General features: G+C 51.1%; 1 protein-coding gene across 1 annotated transcript; it reads right to left on the minus strand.

Moving 5' to 3' along the window:
* Positions 1-1,111: 1,111 nt before the first annotated feature.
* Positions 1,112-14,371, minus strand: WFDC3 (WAP four-disulfide core domain 3). Its single transcript, XM_038750726.1, has 4 exons — positions 14,298-14,371; positions 11,572-11,665; positions 9,058-9,195; positions 1,112-1,343 (listed from the first exon to the last, which is right to left on the minus strand). Exons 1-4 carry the CDS (start codon positions 14,298-14,300, stop codon positions 1,327-1,329), a joined length of 252 nt encoding a protein of 83 aa, XP_038606654.1. The 5' UTR covers positions 14,301-14,371; the 3' UTR covers positions 1,112-1,326.
* Between the last annotated feature and the right edge of the window lie 3,117 nt (positions 14,372-17,488).

Raw genomic sequence — 17,488 nt, forward strand, 5'->3', positions numbered from 1 at the left:
GGGTTCTAATTCCGGCTCCGCCGCCTGTCTGCTGTGTGACCTTGGGCAAGTCACCTCACTTCCCTGGGCCTCAGTTCCCTCATCTGTAAAATGGGATCAAGACCATGAGCCCTTTGTGGGACAGGGACCGTGTCCAATCTGATTTGCTTGTATGCACTCCAGTACTTAGGAAAGTGCTTGGCACATAGTGAGCACTTAACATATTCCACAATTATTATTATGATGCTGTGGTACGTGAACTGTTTCCAACCTGATTGTCCTGTGCCTACCCCAGTGCTTAGATCAGTGCTTGGCACATAGTAAGTGCTTAACAGATACCACAGTTATTATAATTATGGTATTTATTAAGCGCTTACTATGTGCCAAGCACTGAACAAACACCACAGTTATTATAATTATGGTATTTGTTCAGCGCTTACTATGTGCCAAGCGCTGATCTAAGCACTGGGGTAGTTACAAGGTAATCGGGTTGTCCCACGTGGGGCTCACGGTCTTCATCCCCATTTTCCAGATGAGGCACCTGAGGCACAGAGAACTTAAGCGACTCGTCCCCGGTTACCCAGCAGACGAGTGGCGGAGCCGGGATTAGAACCCATGTCCTAGATGATTCTTTTAGACTGTGAGCCCACTGTTGGGTAGGGACTGTCTCTATATGTTGCCAATTTGTACTTCCCAAGCGCTTAGTACAGTGCTCTGCACATAGTAAGCGCTCAATAAATACGATTGATGATGATGATGATGTCCTCTGACTCCCAAGTCCGCGCCATTTCCGCTAAGCCATGCGGCTGCTATCGTAATTATTATTATTATTATTATTATGTGGGACATGGACTGTATCCCACCTGATGGTCTTGGATCTACCCCGAAGCGTAGTACGGTGCTTGGCACATAATAAGCGCTTCACAAATACTGTAAAATCGGATGAAAAAGGACCGTCTGATCTTACCATCTTACATCTACCCCAACGCTCGGCACCTAGAAGGTACTTGATAAGTATCTTCCTTACCATTAGACCCCTCTCCTTCCCAGGGCTCCCCCCAAACGCCATCGCCCCACATTCAAGCAGCCCCCCGCCCCCCGTCAGGCCTCTGACCAGCCCAGGTAACAGCTGCAGGGCATCAATCTTTATTGGGAGAAACAGATTTAAGCTCTTTTAAACGCCTCAGAAAATCAGAGAGGGGGGGAAAAAGGGAAGGGAGCCGAGAAGAGGCGGGGAATATGAGGCCTGCTGTCCCTGGGTGGGTCTTGAGGGCTCCGGGAAGCCATTCTTGCCTTCACCGCGGAGATTGTTACCTCCAGGGAGATGGAAAAAGCCCGGCAGGGCAGCTACGGGACTTCGACTCCTGCAGGGAGATAGAGAGAGATATAAACAGAGAGAGAGAGAGAGAGAGCACATCTCTCAAGTAGGGCTTCTGGGCGACTCCACCGTGTTCCCGTGGTAACCGTATTTACTAAGCGCCCGTGGAAGTACGACACGGGGAAGCGTCGCGTTCCCCGCCCGCGAGGAGCCTCCACTCTTAACGGGGGAGATGGGCATAAAAACATTTCCAGCCTCATCAATAATGGCAGGGGAAATCGAATCAATGTATCCCTGCGGGGGCCGGGGGGTGGGTGTACTTGAGTGGGAAAGGCCTGAGGAGGATTTTTGGCCATTCCCCTTTGGTGACCTTTTTTGTTTCTCTGGCCTAGGGCTTTGGGTTGAATCGGTCGGTCGGCTCATCGTATTTACCGAGCGCTTGCCGCGTGCGCTTGGGAGAGAATGGTAGGGCAATGTAACTGACACATTCCCTGCCCACAGGGAGCTTACAGTCTAGAGGGGCAGACTGGCCTTAATAGAAATAAATAAAATGACGGTTTTGTACATATTTATTACTCTATTTTACTTGTACATATCTATCCTATTTATTTTATTATGTTAGTATGTTTGGTTTTGTTCTCTGTCTCCCCCTTTTAGACCGTGAGCCCACTGTTGGGTAGGGACCGTCTCTAGATGTTGCCAATTTGTACTTCCCAAGCGCTTAGTACAGTGCTCTGCACATAGTAAGCGCTCAATAAATACGATTGATGATGATGATGATGACACAAGCGGCGTGGGGCTGGGAGGGAGGGATGAATAAAGGGAGCGAGTCGGGGCGACGCAGAAGGGAGTGGGAGAAGAGATGAAGGAGGGCCATTGTGGGGTCTGGGAGAGGGGAAGGAAACCGTTGGTGTCTATTTGTTTTGTTTTGTTGTCTGTCTCCCCCGCTTCTAGATTGTGACCCCATTGTTGGGTAGGGATTGTCTCTCTTTGTTGCCGAATTGTACATTCCAGGCGCCTAGGACAGAGCTCTGCACGCGGTAAGCGCTCAATAAATACGATCGAATGAATGAATGAAACAGACAGGGAAAGGAAAAGAGGCCTATCTGTTTATCCCTGGCCTATTCCGGCCCCGATCCTCCCCATCCTCAGCCCTTAGAGGGGACAGACAATGGGGTCTAGACTGTGACCCCATTGTTGGGTAGGGATTGTCTCTTTTTGCTGCCGAATTGTACATTCCAGGCGCTTAGGACAGTGCTCTGCACGCGGTAAGCGCTCAATAAATACGATCGAATGAATGAATGAAACAGACAGGGAAAGGAAAAGAGGCCTGTTTATCCCTGGCCTATTCCGGCCCCGATCCTCCCCATCCTCAGCCCTTAGAGGGGACAGACAATGGGGTCTAGACTGTGACCCCATTGTTGGGTAGGGATTGTCTCTCTTTGTTGCCAAATTGTACATTCCAAGCGCTTAGGACAGTACTCTGCACGCGGTAAGCGCTCAATAAATACGATCGAATGAATGAATGAAACAGACAGGGAAAGGAAAAGAGGCCTATCTGTTTATCCCTGGCCTATTCCGGCCCCGATCCTCCCCATCCTCAGCCCTTAGAGGGGACAGACAATGGGGTCTAGACTGTGACCCCATTGTTGGGTAGGGATTGTCTCTCTTTGTTGCCGAATTGTACATTCCAGGCGCTTAGGACAGTGCTCTGCACGCAGTAAGCGCTCAATAAATACGATCGAATGAATGAATGAAACAGACAGGGAAAGGAAAAGAGTCCTATCTGTTTATCCCTGGCCTATTCCGGCCCCGATCCTCCCCGTCCTCAGCCCTTAGAGGGGACAGACAATGGGGTCTAGACTGTGACCCCATTGTTGGGTAGGGATTGTCTCTTTTTGCTGCCGAATTGTACATTCCAGGCGCTTAGGACAGTGCTCTGCACGCGGTAAGCGCTCAATAAATACGATCGAATGAATGAATGAAACAGACAGGGAAAGGAAAAGAGGCCTATCTGTTTATCCCTGGCCTATTCCGGCCCCGATCCTCCCCATCCTCAGCCCTTAGAGGGGACAGACAATGGGGTCTAGACTGTGACCCCACTGTTGGGTAGGGATTGTCTCTCTTTGTTGCCGAATTGTACATTCCAGGCGCTTAGGACAGTGCTCTGCACGCAGTAAGCGCTCAATAAATACAATCGAATGAATGAATGAAAGACAGGGAAAGGAAAAGAGACCTATCTGTTTATCCCTGGCCTATTCCGGCCCCGATCCTCCCCATCCTCAGCCCTTAGAGGGGACAGACAATGGGGTCTAGACTGTGACCCCATTGTTGGGTAGGGATTGTCTCTCTTTGTTGCCAAATTGTACATTCCAAGCGCTTAGGACAGTAAGCGCTCAATAAATACGATCGAATGAATGAATGAAACAGATAGGGAAAGGAAAAGAGGCCTATCTGTTTATCCCTGGCCTATTCCGGCCCCGATCCTCCCCATCCTCAGTCCTTAGAGGGGACAGACAATGGGGTCTAGACTGTGACCCCATTGTTGGGTAGGGATTGTCTCTCTTTGTTGCCGTATTGTACATTCCAAGCGCTTAGGACAGTACTCTGCACGCGGTAAGCGCTCAATAAATACGATCGAATGAATGAATGAAACAGACAGGGAAAGGAAAAGAGGCCTGTTTATCCCTGGCCTATTCCGGCCCCGATCCTCCCCATCCTCAGCCCTTAGAGGGGACAGACAATGGGGTCTAGACTGTGACCCCATTGTTGGGTAGGGATTGTCTCTCTTTGTTGCCAAATTGTACATTCCAAGCGCTTAGGACAGTACTCTGCACGCGGTAAGCGCTCAATAAATACGATCGAATGAATGAATGAAACAGACAGGGAAAGGAAAAGAGGCCTATCTGTTTATCCCTGGCCTATTCCGGCCCCGATCCTCCCCATCCTCAGCCCTTAGAGGGGACAGACAATGGGGTCTAGACTGTGACCCCATTGTTGGGTAGGGATTGTCTCTCTTTGTTGCCGAATTGTACATTCCAGGCGCTTAGGACAGTACTCTGCACGCAGTAAGCGCTCAATAAATACGATCGAATGAATGAATGAAACAGACAGGGAAAGGAAAAGAGGCCTATCTGTTTATCCCTGGCCTATTCCGGCCCCGATCCTCCCCGTCCTCAGCCCTTAGAGGGGACAGACAATGGGGTCTAGACTGTGACCCCATTGTTGGGTAGGGATTGTCTCTCTTTGTTGCCGAATTGTACATTCCAGGCGCTTAGGACAGCGCTCTGCACGCGGTAAGCGCTCAATAAATAAGATCGAATGAATGAATGAAACAGGGAAAGGAAAAGAGGCCTATCTGTTTATCCCTGGCCTATTCCGGCCCCGATCCTCCCCATCCTCAGCCCTTAGAGGGGACAGACAATGGGGTCTAGACTGTGACCCCATTGTTGGGTAGGGATTGTCTCTCTTTGTTGCCAAATTGTACATTCCAAGCGCTTAGGACAGTAAGCGCTCAATAAATACGATCGAATGAATGAATGAAACAGATAGGGAAAGGAAAAGAGGCCTATCTGTTTATCCCTGGCCTATTCCAGCCCCGATCCTCCCCATCCTCAGCCCTTAGAGGGGACAGACAATGGGGTCTAGACTGTGACCACATTGTTGGGTAGGGATTGTCTCTCTTTGTTGCCGTATTGTACATTCCAAGCGCTTAGGACAGTACTCTGCACGCGGTAAGCGCTCAATAAATACGATCGAATGAATGAATGAAACAGACAGGGAAAGGAAAAGAGTCCTATCTGTTTATCCCTGGCCTATTCCAGCCCCGATCCTCCCCGTCCTCAGCCCTTAGAGGGGACAGACAATGGGGTCTAGACTGTGACCCCATTGTTGGGTAGGGATTGTCTCTTTTTGCTGCCGAATTGTACATTCCAGGCGCTTAGGACAGTGCTCTGCACGCGGTAAGCGCTCAATAAATACGATCGAATGAATGAATGAAACAGACAGGGAAAGGAAAAGAGGCCTATCTGTTTATCCCTGGCCTATTCCGGCCCCGATCCTCCCCATCCTCAGCCCTTAGAGGGGACAGACAATGGGGTCTAGACTGTGACCCCACTGTTGGGTAGGGATTGTCTCTCTTTGTTGCCGAATTGTACATTCCAGGCGCTTAGGACAGTGCTCTGCACGCAGTAAGCGCTCAATAAATACAATCGAATGAATGAATGAAAGACAGGGAAAGGAAAAGAGACCTATCTGTTTATCCCTGGCCTATTCCGGCCCCGATCCTCCCCATCCTCAGCCCTTAGAGGGGACAGACAATGGGGTCTAGACTGTGACCCCATTGTTGGGTAGGGATTGTCTCTCTTTGTTGCCAAATTGTACATTCCAAGCGCTTAGGACAGTAAGCGCTCAATAAATACGATCGAATGAATGAATGAAACAGATAGGGAAAGGAAAAGAGGCCTATCTGTTTATCCCTGGCCTATTCCGGCCCCGATCCTCCCCACCCTCAGTCCTTAGAGGGGACAGACAATGGGGTCTAGACTGTGACCCCATTGTTGGGTAGGGATTGTCTCTCTTTGTTGCCGTATTGTACATTCCAAGCGCTTAGGACAGTACTCTGCACGCGGTAAGCGCTCAATAAATACGATCGAATGAATGAATGAAACAGACAGGGAAAGGAAAAGAGGCCTGTTTATCCCTGGCCTATTCCGGCCCCGATCCTCCCCATCCTCAGCCCTTAGAGGGGACAGACAATGGGGTCTAGACTGTGACCCCATTGTTGGGTAGGGATTGTCTCTCTTTGTTGCCAAATTGTACATTCCAAGCGCTTAGGACAGTACTCTGCACGCGGTAAGCGCTCAATAAATACGATCGAATGAATGAATGAAACAGACAGGGAAAGGAAAAGAGGCCTATCTGTTTATCCCTGGCCTATTCCGGCCCCGATCCTCCCCGTCCTCAGCCCTTAGAGGGGACAGACAAAGGGGTCTAGACTGTGACCCCATTGTTGGGTAGGGATTGTCTCTCTTTGTTGCCGAATTGTACATTCCAGGCGCTTATGACAGTGCTCTGCACGCAGTAAGCGCTCAATAAATACGATCGAATGAATGAATGAAATAGACAGGGAAAGGAAAAGAGGCCTATCTGTTTATCCCTGGCCTATTCCGGCCCCGATCCTCCCCATCCTCAGCCCTTAGAGGGGACGGGATTAATCCGTGCAGGTTTATACGTCCTAAATCCCCCCCTTTCTCCCGGTGGCTAAAGGAGAAAGGACCAGGCGTTTCCGGAGCAGAGAAGCTTCTCGCTCCCCAGAGCCCCTCCTGAAGGAGACGGCGTCTCGCTGGACGTCGCTCGGCCAAAGCCAATGATAGAGGACGAAGAAGAGGAGGAGGAGGAGGAGAGCAGAGTGGGCTAGTAGCCCCAGGGCCACCCTGGATACCAAGAGGACCATTGGGGGAGGCAGGGGGGTGGTGGTGGTCTCCCATTTTGGGTGTTTGCAAGATTGTGAAGCCAGTGTTCCCCAGAAAGCCTGAGGGCCCGGGGAAGAAGCCAACGAGGAAACAACACGGCCTAGTGGCTAGAGCCCGGGCCTGGGAGACAAAAGGACCTGAGTTCTAATCCTGGCTCTGCCACTTGTCTGCTGTTTGATCGAGAGCAAGTTGCTTCGCTTCTCTGGGCCTCACTTCCCTCCTCTGTAAAATGGGGATTAAGACTGTGAGCCCCATGTGGACAGAGACTGTGTCCAACCCGATTATACCCCCCCCCCACTATGATAAGCAGCGTGGCTCAGTGGGAAAAGCATGGGCTTTGGAGTCAGAGGTCACGGGTTCAAATCCTGGCTCCGCCAATTGCCAGCTGTGTGACCTGGGGCAAGTCACTTAACTTCTCGGAGCCTCAGTTACCTCATCTGTAAAATGGGGGTGATGACTGTGAGCCCCACGCGGGACAACCTGATCACCTTGTATCCCCCCCCAGCGCTTAGAACAGTGCTTTGCACATAGTAAGCGCTTAACAAATGCCATCATTATTATTATTATTATTATTATTATTATTATTATTATTATTATTATTCTCTGTGCCTCAGTTACCTCATCTGTAAAATGGGGGTGAAGACCGTGAGCCCCCCGTGGGATGACCTGATCACCTTGTAACCTCTCCAGTGCTTAGAACAGTGCTTTGCACATAGTAAGCGCTTAACAAATGCCATCTTTATTATTATTATTATTATTATTATTATTATTATTATTATTATTATTATTCTCTGTGCCTCAGTTACCTCATCTGTAAAATGGGGGTGAAGACTGTGAGCCCCCCGTGGGATGGCCTGATCACCTTGTAACCTCCCCAGCGCTTACAACAGCGCTTTGCACATAGTAAGCACTTAATAAATGCCATCATCATCATCAAGAACAGTGCTTGACGCGTAGCAAGCACTTAAACACCATTAATATTATTATTATTTAGCTATAGGACAGTGGGTTTTATCAAACACGGAAAAGGCAACTAATTTGAAGCTGTTGTTCGAGAGGCCTTCCCTGACTCAGTTCTCCTTTCCTCTTCTCCCACTCCCTTCTGCGTCGCCCTGACCCGCTCTCTTTATTCATCCCTCCCTCCCAGCCCCACACCGCCCGTCCGTATCCGTCATTTACTCATCGTTACTAACGTCTGTCTCCCCCCTCCAGACTGTCAGCTCACTGTGGGCAGGGATTGTATCTGTTTGATGTTATCCGGAACTCGCCCAAGGCCTGAGTACAGTGCCCTGCACAGAGTAAGCACTCAATAAATAGGATTGAATGAACGAATGGACTCCCGCGGCTGTTAAAAATCCTTCCCCGAGCAGGTCTGGGTTGCTTGGAACCATCGGGAGACTTGTTTTCTCAGGGTGGAAGAGGTGGAAGGGGAGATGGGGATGGCGGCCGTATTTCCAACCCTCGGTAGCCGGAGCAGCAGAAGGAAATAGGACAGTGGGTTTTTATCAAACACGGAAAAGGCAACTAATTTGAAACTGTTGTTCAAGAGGCCTTCCCTGACTCAGTTCTCCTTTCCCGCCATCCGGGGACCCCCAGATCCAAACGTCATCACCATCATCAATCGTATTTATTGAGCGCTTACTGTGTGCGGAGCACTGTACTAAACGTCAATCAATCAATCAATCAATCTTATTTATTGAGCGCTTACTATGTGCGGAGCACTGTACTAAGCGCTTGGGAAGTACAAATTGGCAACACATAGAGACAGTCCCTACCCAACAGTGGGCTCACAGTCTAAAAGGCGGAGACAGAGAACAGAACCAAACATACCAACAAAATAAAATAGGATAGAAATGTACAAGTAAAATAAATAAATAAATAAATAAATAAATAGAGTAATAAATATGTACAACCATATATACATATATACAGGTGCTATGGGGAAGGGAAGGAGGTAAGATGGGGGGATGGAGAGGGGGACGAGGGGGAGAGGAAGGAAGGGGCTCAGTCTGGGAAGGCCTCCTGGAGGAGGTGAGCTCTCAGCAGGGCCTTGAAGGGAGGAAGAGAGCTAGCTTGGCGGAGGGGCAGAGGGATTGGGGGCATTCCAGGCCCGGGGGATGACGTCGAGGGATGGCGGCACCGACCCAGAGGGGACGACGCCGGAGAACGCCGACCCCGGCGGGGAAGACCTGGGGGAGCGGCGACCCCGAGGTTGGCGGCCCCCACCCGGGGCCCGGAGACCACCCGGCCCCGGCTGGCGGGCTGGGAGTGCGGGTGCCGACCTACCTGCGGGCTTGGGCCTGGGGCAGGTGCTCTCGCAGCCGGTGCTGCAGCACTTCTGCCCGCTCGGACAGGATTCGTCCCCCTGGCACGGGTCCTTGCACAAAACCGCGTTCATAGCGCATTCGCTCCCCTTAGCTTGTTCTGAGGGGAAAGAGCGTGGGCCGGGGGTCAAAGGTCGCCTCTACTCCCCGTCGCCTCGGACTTAACGTGTCCAAATCATCTTCCCCCCCAAAATCCGTCCTCCTCCCGACTTTCCCGTCACCGTAGACGGCGTCGCCGTCCTTCCCCCCTCTCACGAGCCCGGAACCGTGGCCTTCTCCTTGACTCCTCTCTCTCATTCAACCCGCGTATTCAGTTCAATCCTGTCGGTCCAACCTTCGCAACATCGCTCAAATCCTCCCTTTCATTCAGTCATATTTACGACCGAATGTTATGACATGTTTCATTCGTGCTTACAGAGCAGCAGTGTGGCTCAGTCGGAAAAAGCCCGGGCTTGGGTTCTAATCCCGGCTCCTCCACACGTCTGCTGTGTGACCTGTGTGAAGTCACTTCACTTTTCTGAGCCTCAGTGACCTCATCTGTAAAATGGGGATTAAGACTGTGAGCCCCCCCGTGGGACAATCTGATCACCCAGCGCCTAGACGGTGCTTTGCACATAGTAAGTGCTTAACAAAGGCCATATTTACTGAGCGCTTGCTGTGTGCCGAGCCCCGTACTAAGCGCTCTTCTCTCCAGCCAAACTGCTACCGCGTTCATCCAAGCATTTATCCCATCCCGCCTCGATTACCGGATCCAACCCAGCCCGCACGCTCTGCTCCTCCTGGGATGCTGATAATAATAATAATGTTGGTATTTATTAAGCGCTTACTATGTGCAAAGCACTGTTCTAAGCGCTAGGGTAGATACAAGGTAATCAGGTTGTCCCACGTGGGGCTCACAGTCTTCATCCCCATTTTACAGAAGAGGGAACTGAGGCCCAGAGAAGTTAAGTGACTTGCCCAAAGTCACACAGCTGACAAGTGGCGGAGCCGGGATTTGAACCCACGACCTTCTCACGGTACCTCGATCTCGTCTCTCTCGCCGCCGCCCCCTCGCCCGTGTCCTGCCTCTGGCCTGGAAGGCCCTCCCTAGCAGAGAGAGCCCAGGCCCGCGAGTCGGGGAGGCTCAGGTTCCAACACTAGCTACGCCCCGTGACCTTGGGCAAGTCCCTTGACTTCCCTGGGCCTCGGTTTCCTCTTCCGTAAAATGGGGATGAGACACCTGTCCCTTTTAGAATGAGTTCCATCCGGGACAGGGACTACTGAGCCTCAATAATAATAATAACGATAGCATTTATTAAGTGCTTACTATGTGCAAAGCACTGTTTTAAGCGCTGGGGAGCTTACAAGGTGATCAGGTTGTCCCACGGGGGGCTCACAGTTTTAATCCCCATTTTACAGATGAGGGAACTGAGGCCCAGAGAAGTGACTTGCCCAAAGTCACACAGCTGACAGTTGGTGGAGTGGGGATTTGAACCCATGACCTCTGACTCCAAAGCCCGGGCTCTTTCCACTGAGCCACGCTGCTTCTCTAGATTGTAAGCTCTTTGTGGGCAGGGAATGTGTCTGTTCAGTGCTGTACTGTACTCTTCCAGGCGCTTAGTACGGTGCTCTGCACACAGTAAGCGCTCAATAAATACAGTTGGACGAATGAACGAATACTTGCTTATATTGCTTCCACCCCAGCGCTTAGGACGGTGCTTGGCACATCAATCAATCGACCAATCGACCAATCACAGCTCTGCCACTCGTCTGCCAGGTGACCTTGGACAAGTCACTTCACTTCTCCGTGATTCCATTTTCTCCGCTTTAAAACGGGGATTCAATATCCGTTCTCCTTCCTACTTCCATGTGGGACAGGGGCTCCAACCTGATGATCTTGTATCTACCCGGCGCACAGAACGGTATCTACCCCAGTGCTAAACGAGTACCGTAATTATGATTATCAATGCTATCACGCGACAGATAACTGACGTGGCGCGTTCTTCTAGACTGTGAGCCCACTGTTGCGTAGGGACCGTCTCTATATGTTGCCAACTTGTACTTCCCAAGCGCTTAGTACAGTGCTCTGCACACAGTAAGCACTCAATAAATATGATTGATTGATTGATTCCCGGATAGCGACACTCCCCTCTCCCCACCCCCCGGCCCCGGGGCTGGAACTCTTCCCCCTTCTCTTGGGAGTCAGAGGTCGCGGGTTCTAATCCCTGCTCCGCCACGCATCAGCTGTGTGACTTTGGGCAAGTCACGTCCCTTCTCTGTTCCTCAGGTGGCCTCGTCTGGAAAATGGGGATTGAGACTGTGAGCCCCACATGATGACCTCGTATCTACCCCGGCGCTTAGAACAACGGTGCTAGGCGTCATTGCTATTATTATTATTATTATCATCATCATTATTATTCTCTGGCCTGGGTGCGAGAGACCCCTCCCGTACGTCCCCTCCCCAGAGGTTCCCAAGGGGGCCAGTGCTTGGACTTACCTACAGCCCCCCAGGACACTAGGACTCTAAAGGAGAGGACCATTGCGAGAAACAAGAGGTGGCCGGACTTCATACCACACTGCAAGGAACAGATCTGAGATACAAGCGGAGAGACAGGTCAGAGACGTAGCCCGTTGGTCGGTTAATATTTCTTGAGCGCTGGGAGTGTACAATATAGCAATCAGCAGGCGCATTTCCTGTCCGCAACGAGCTGACAGTCCAAAGGGGATCATTGTGGTATTTGTTAAGCTCTTACTACACGCCAGGCACCGTACGAAGCACTGGGGCGGCGGGGGGTTTCAAGAAAATCAGGTTGGACACGGTCCCTGTCCCACTTGGGGCAGATGAGGAAACGGAGGCACAGAGAAGTGAAATGACTGGCCCAAGATCGCACAGCAGACAAGTGTGAGCCCCATGGGGGACAGGGACCGTGTCCAACCTGATTATCTTGTATCTTGTAACCGTTTAGTACAATGCTTGTCACATACCAAGAACCACTTTTTAAAAGTAGGCCTCTAGACTGTAAGCTCGTTGTGGGTGAGGGATGTGTCTATTTCTTCTTATATTGTCCTCTCCCAAGCGCTTAGTACAGTGCTCTGCACTCAGTAAGCGCTCAATAAATACGATTGAATGAGCGAAAAAAGGGCTTTTAATGCATTAGCCGATTTCCCCAACTTCCAAGTATAAACTCCATTTCTCTCCCAGAGAAAAGTCGAAGCCCGTGACTGAATCGAAAGAGATCTCGGTTCCCTTTTCTCGTCCCCGCCGACTCTCATTTAAGCCGTCCGCTCCCCGTCCTGGGACAATACCGAGACGTCCATTTCTCTTGGAATTCCTTGACCGTCCGTTTCGAGTCTCCACACCTGCTCCCTCCTTTCCTATTTTTACTTTCTTCACTCCCTCGTCTTCCAAGCTAACCTTTATAATAAGTGTGGTTAGGCACACTTACTCTGTGCCTGGGGTAGATCTAAAAGCATGGCCTAGTGGATAGAGCACGGAGTCAGAGGTCATGGGTTCTAATCCCGGCTCTGCCACGCGTCTGCTATGTGGCCTTGGGCAAGTCACTTCACTCCTCTGGGCCTCAGTTAACCTCATCTGTAAAACGGGGATTAAGACAGCGAGCCCCGCGTGGGACAGGGACAGCGCCCAACCTGATTTGCTTGTATCCACTCCAGCGCTTAGTACAGCGCCTGGCACATAGTAAGCGCTTAACAAATACCACAATTATTATTATTATTATTGCATAAGATAATCAGGTCAGACACAGTCCCTGTTCCCACCCAGGACTCGTGGTCTAAGCGGGAATCTTCATTTTACAGATGAGGAAATTTAGATACAGAGCAAGGGCATACAGCAGGTAAGAGGAAGAGCCGGAATTAGAACCCGGGTCCTCTGATTCCCAGGCCCTGGCCTTTTCATTTAGGCCTCACTGTTTCTCCAAATTTCTTATTAGGCCTCACTCTTCACACTCCCTGACCTTCCAGCCTTCTGCTTACCTCCTTCCTAGAACTCAAACCCCCTTTGAAATCCTCGAGACCACAGCCTCTCTACCTTCAAAGCCCGGCTAAAATCAATTAATCAATCAATCAGTGAGCACTTTCTGCGTGCAGAGCACTGTACTAAGCGCTTGAGTCCAATAGAACGACACACAGATGCATTCCCTCTCCACAAGGAGCTTAGAGGGGGAGACAGACATTAATAAAATCGAATTAAAGAAATTAATTCATTGCCTCTTCCCCAAATAAGTGCACCTTCGCTAGGTCCTGTCTATCAGGAGAAGCAGCGTGGCTCAGTGGAAAGAGCCCGGCCTTGGGTTCTAATCCCGGCTCCGCCACTTGTCAGTTGTGTGACTTTGGGCAAGTCACTTCACTTCTCTGGGCCTCAGTGACCTCATCTGTAAAATGGGGATTTAGACTGTGAGCCGCCCCCCGTGGGACAACCTGATCACCTTGCATCCCCCCCCAGCGCTTGGAACAGTGCTTCGCACATAGCAAGCGCTTAACAACTGCCATTATTATTATCAAACCGTCATCCTAATCGCCAAAGTTTACGTTGATTTAGTTCTATTTATTTAATCACTAGTAGATATTGCACTTTATTGCTTAGTACAGTGCTCTCCACACAGTAAGTGCTCAATAAATACGATTGATTGATTTGCGGCCTGGCCTGGTGGAAAGAACCCTGGTCAGAGGACTGAGTTCTACCCCTTGCCTGCTGAGTGACCTTGGGCCAGTCACTTCACCTCTCTGGCCCTTAGTTTCCTCACCTGTAAAATGGAGATTAAATCCTACTCCGTCCCAATTAGACCGGGACCCCCAGGGGCTGTTTGTCTACCAGGGCTTTAGTTTAGTTCTCGGCCCTTGACAAGTATTATTATTATTGTTATTATTCTTAGCAGTTCCCCTCTAGACTGTAAGCTCGCTGTGGGCAGGGGATGTGTCTGTTTGTTGTATCGTACGCGCCCAAGCGCTCAGTACAGTTCTCCGCACACGGTAAGCACTCGATACGATTGTAACCGAATCCCTTTAGCGCAACGGTATTGAGAAGCTACTAGGGAGAGGGCACTGGAGAAAAAGTCCACGGATGGAAAATGATAATAAAAAGAGTCTCTGACCTCCAGAGTGCTCCTAGTCTGAGATTAAGGGGGACGGATCCCGAAGGAAAGGTGAAAATGACAAAAAGCAAAACGGAAGAGCGGCAGAGGAAGGGAAAAGAGAATAAAATACCATCAGAGTTACACTTATACGCTCTTCGCCACGGAGGCAGGGCCGTCCAGAGACCAACGGTCAAAACAGCCACTGCCCCAAGAACTCTCCAGCCCCGTCGTTCCAAACGTTGACGAGTCTTTAGGCTGCTTCTTCTCACGGGGTGTTGTGGCGGGATTCATTCATTCAATCGTATTTATTGAGCACTCACTGTGCGCAGAGCACTGGACTGAGCACTTGGAAAGTACAAAGAGACAATCACTACCCAGCAACGGGCTCACAGTCTAGATACACATCATTAATATAAATATGTACATGTATACACAAGTGCTGTGCGGAGGGAGGTAGAGAAAAGGGAGCGAGTTGGGGCGATGGGGAGGGGAAGAAGAGGAAAAGGGGGGCTTAGTCTGGGAAGGCCTCCTGGAGGAGATGAGCCTTCAGCAGGGCTTTGAAGAGGGGGGAAGTATGATCGTTTGGCAGATCTGAGGAGGGAGGGGAAGCCGGGCCAGAGGTAGGACGTGGGCCAGGGGTCCACGGCGGGACGGGCGAGAACGAGGCAGAGTGAGAAGGTTGGCGGCAGAGGAGCGGGAGGTATCCAGCCGTTTGAGATGAGTTTCCGTAGAAAGTTTCCCCAAAAGGGTTTTCAACTCCCGACTGGCACGTTCCACCTTTCCCGAACTCCGGGGATGGTACGGTGCATGTGAAGAACGTTCGATTCCGAGTGATCGGTACATTTCAGATAGAACTGACTCAGTAAAATGTGATCCCTGATCAGAATCAATGACGGCAGGTGGCCCGGACCGGGGAATGACTTCCCGCAAGAGACATTTCGCCACCGTAAGAGCGGCTGCCCGAGGGGAAGGGAGAGCCTCAATCCACCCAGCCAGGTGATGGACAACAACGACCAGCCCTCGGAATCGGCCTGCAAACCCTCGAAGGGGGAAGAGACCCAAGGGCATCCCCCGCAAGGGAACCCGGCGACCAGGATGAGCATTAAAGCTCTGGCAAGTAGCGCAACTGGCTGCGACACGCTGGGCAACGGGATGGATACCTGGGACAAACCAGACTCGGAGGACTGTGGCCGCCAAGGCGTCTGCCCCAAAGTGGCTCTCCTGGTGAAGGCTCAGGCAAACTGGTCGCAGCGCAGCGGCGGGCAGTATAGGGCGTCCATCAGGGACCCAAAAGCGTCCATCTCATTCCAGCGCCTCAAATTGCCACTCGGCTCTTTCCTTATCGGTAGTCAGGGTGGGCGACTGACTGCCAGGCATAGACGTAGGGGCCAGGGCCATAACAGGAGCTACACGAACATGGGGTGGGCATGCCGGGCTGCCCAACGAGAGGCCTCGTCGGCTCGGCGATCGCCCAGACTCGGGGAATCCCTTCCTCGGGTGTGAGCACGCACATGCACGACCGTCACCTCGACTGGGAGCTCAATACGATCCCCATTAGCAACCTGACGGCCTAAAGCGACCCTCCTGATGACAATAAAAGCAACATCCCGCGGATACAGGTGTGCCCACAGGCAGGACTTTAGCGGCGTTAGTGGATTTCATATTCTGAACATGACGCGCGATCTCCCTCAGTTCGGGCAGAGGTTTTGCCGCCCATCCGGGAATATACTTATCAAAATGGTCAGCAAATCTTCCCTGTTTCACATGAAGGTGGCCAGAGCCCTAGCATCTCTTTCGTTCTCCGGGCTCAATTGTACTCACGTCTTGGCTCCCTCGCTACGCAGGGTGAAAAATTTATTTATTATTTTCCCCTTCCTCCTGGAACAATCCATGAAAGGAGTCCCAATCAGCCCAATTCTCTGATGGCAGCCAAGCGGGTTGGCGAAGAGCTTGAAGGTCAAAAGACCCTCTCTCGGGCCAGAAATAACGACCCCGTGGGTCTCGGAACCGGGTCCAGACTTCGTGACACCCTACAAGTTGTTTCTTAGACGTTCCTTTAGCTACGGGCAGGTGACCCTCGTCCCAAGATGGGAGAATTTTAGTCCAGACACGAGTCCGTTTCAGAGTGACTCGAGCCCATGGTCCCAACAACCGGGACCCCCTTTCCGCTTAACTGGGAAAGAACCCCCAGGACGTCTCGTAGGCCCCTCAGGACGTCTTCTGGGGTCGACAACCCGCTTACCCCTTAACCCAAGGGGCGCACCTCCCTCCCGCTCCCAATTAAGCGCTTAGTACAGTGCTCTGCACACAGTAAGCGCTCAAAATACAATTGATTGATTGATTGAATTAGGGAGGGGAAATCCGCTCACTCAGAACCTCACTGGCCCACCCAAATTAACAACCCACAAGGAGAGAAGGGGAGACTCGGACCCTAAAAGCGGATCCTTACTTACAGATTATCCGAGCATTCCCCCTTTTAGACTGTGAGCCCACTGTTGGGTAGGGACTGTCTCTGTATGTTGCCAATTTGTACTTCCCAAGCGCTTAGTACAGTGCTCTGCACACAGTAAGCGCTCAATAAATACGATTGATGATGATGATGATGGTAGAGTCAGCCGTTCTCACCCACGGAGGTTGTTCCTATCCCGATCGCAGCACTCGGGTCCCTTCGTGGTCGCCAGCCACTTGTCAGCTGTGTGGCTTTGGGCAAGTCACTTCACTTCTCCGGTCATGGGTTCAAATCCCGGGTCTGCCAGTTGTCAGCTGTGTGACTTTGGGCAGGTCACTTAACTTCTCTGTGCCTCAGTGACCTCATCTGTAAAATGGGGATTGACTGTGAGCCCCCCGTGGGACAACCCGATCAGCTTGTAACCTCCCCAGCGCTTAGAACAGTGCTTTGCACATAGTAAGCGTTTAATAAATGCCATCATTATTATTATTATTCTCTGTGCCTCAGTTCCCTCATCAGTAAAATGGGGATTGACTGTGAGCCCACCGTGGGACAACCCGATCACCTTGTAACCTCCCCAGTGCTTAGAACAGTGCTTTGCACATAGTAAGCGCTTAATAAATGCCATCATTATTATTATTATTCTCTGTGCCTCAGTTCCCTCATCAGTAAAATGGGGATTGACTGTGAGCCCACCGTGGGACAACCCGATCACCTTGTAACCTCCCCAGTGCTTTGCACATAGTAAGCGCTTAATAAATGCCATCATTATTATTATTCTCTGTGCCTCAGTTCCCTCATCAGTAAAATGGGGATTGACTGTGAGCCCCCCGTGGGACAACCCGATCACCTTGTAACCTCCCCAGCGCTTA

This window comes from Tachyglossus aculeatus, chromosome 8 (genome assembly GCF_015852505.1).
Source record: "Tachyglossus aculeatus isolate mTacAcu1 chromosome 8, mTacAcu1.pri, whole genome shotgun sequence".
Lineage (NCBI taxonomy): Eukaryota > Metazoa > Chordata > Mammalia > Monotremata > Tachyglossidae > Tachyglossus > Tachyglossus aculeatus.

Excerpts from the sequence above, each read along its gene's own strand:
- WFDC3 (XM_038750726.1), bottom strand. Across the intron at positions 9,196-11,571 it reads AGTGTCCTGGGGGGCTGTAG|AACAAGCTAAGGGGAGCGAA; the intron begins GTAAGTCCAAGC and ends CTTTCCCCTCAG.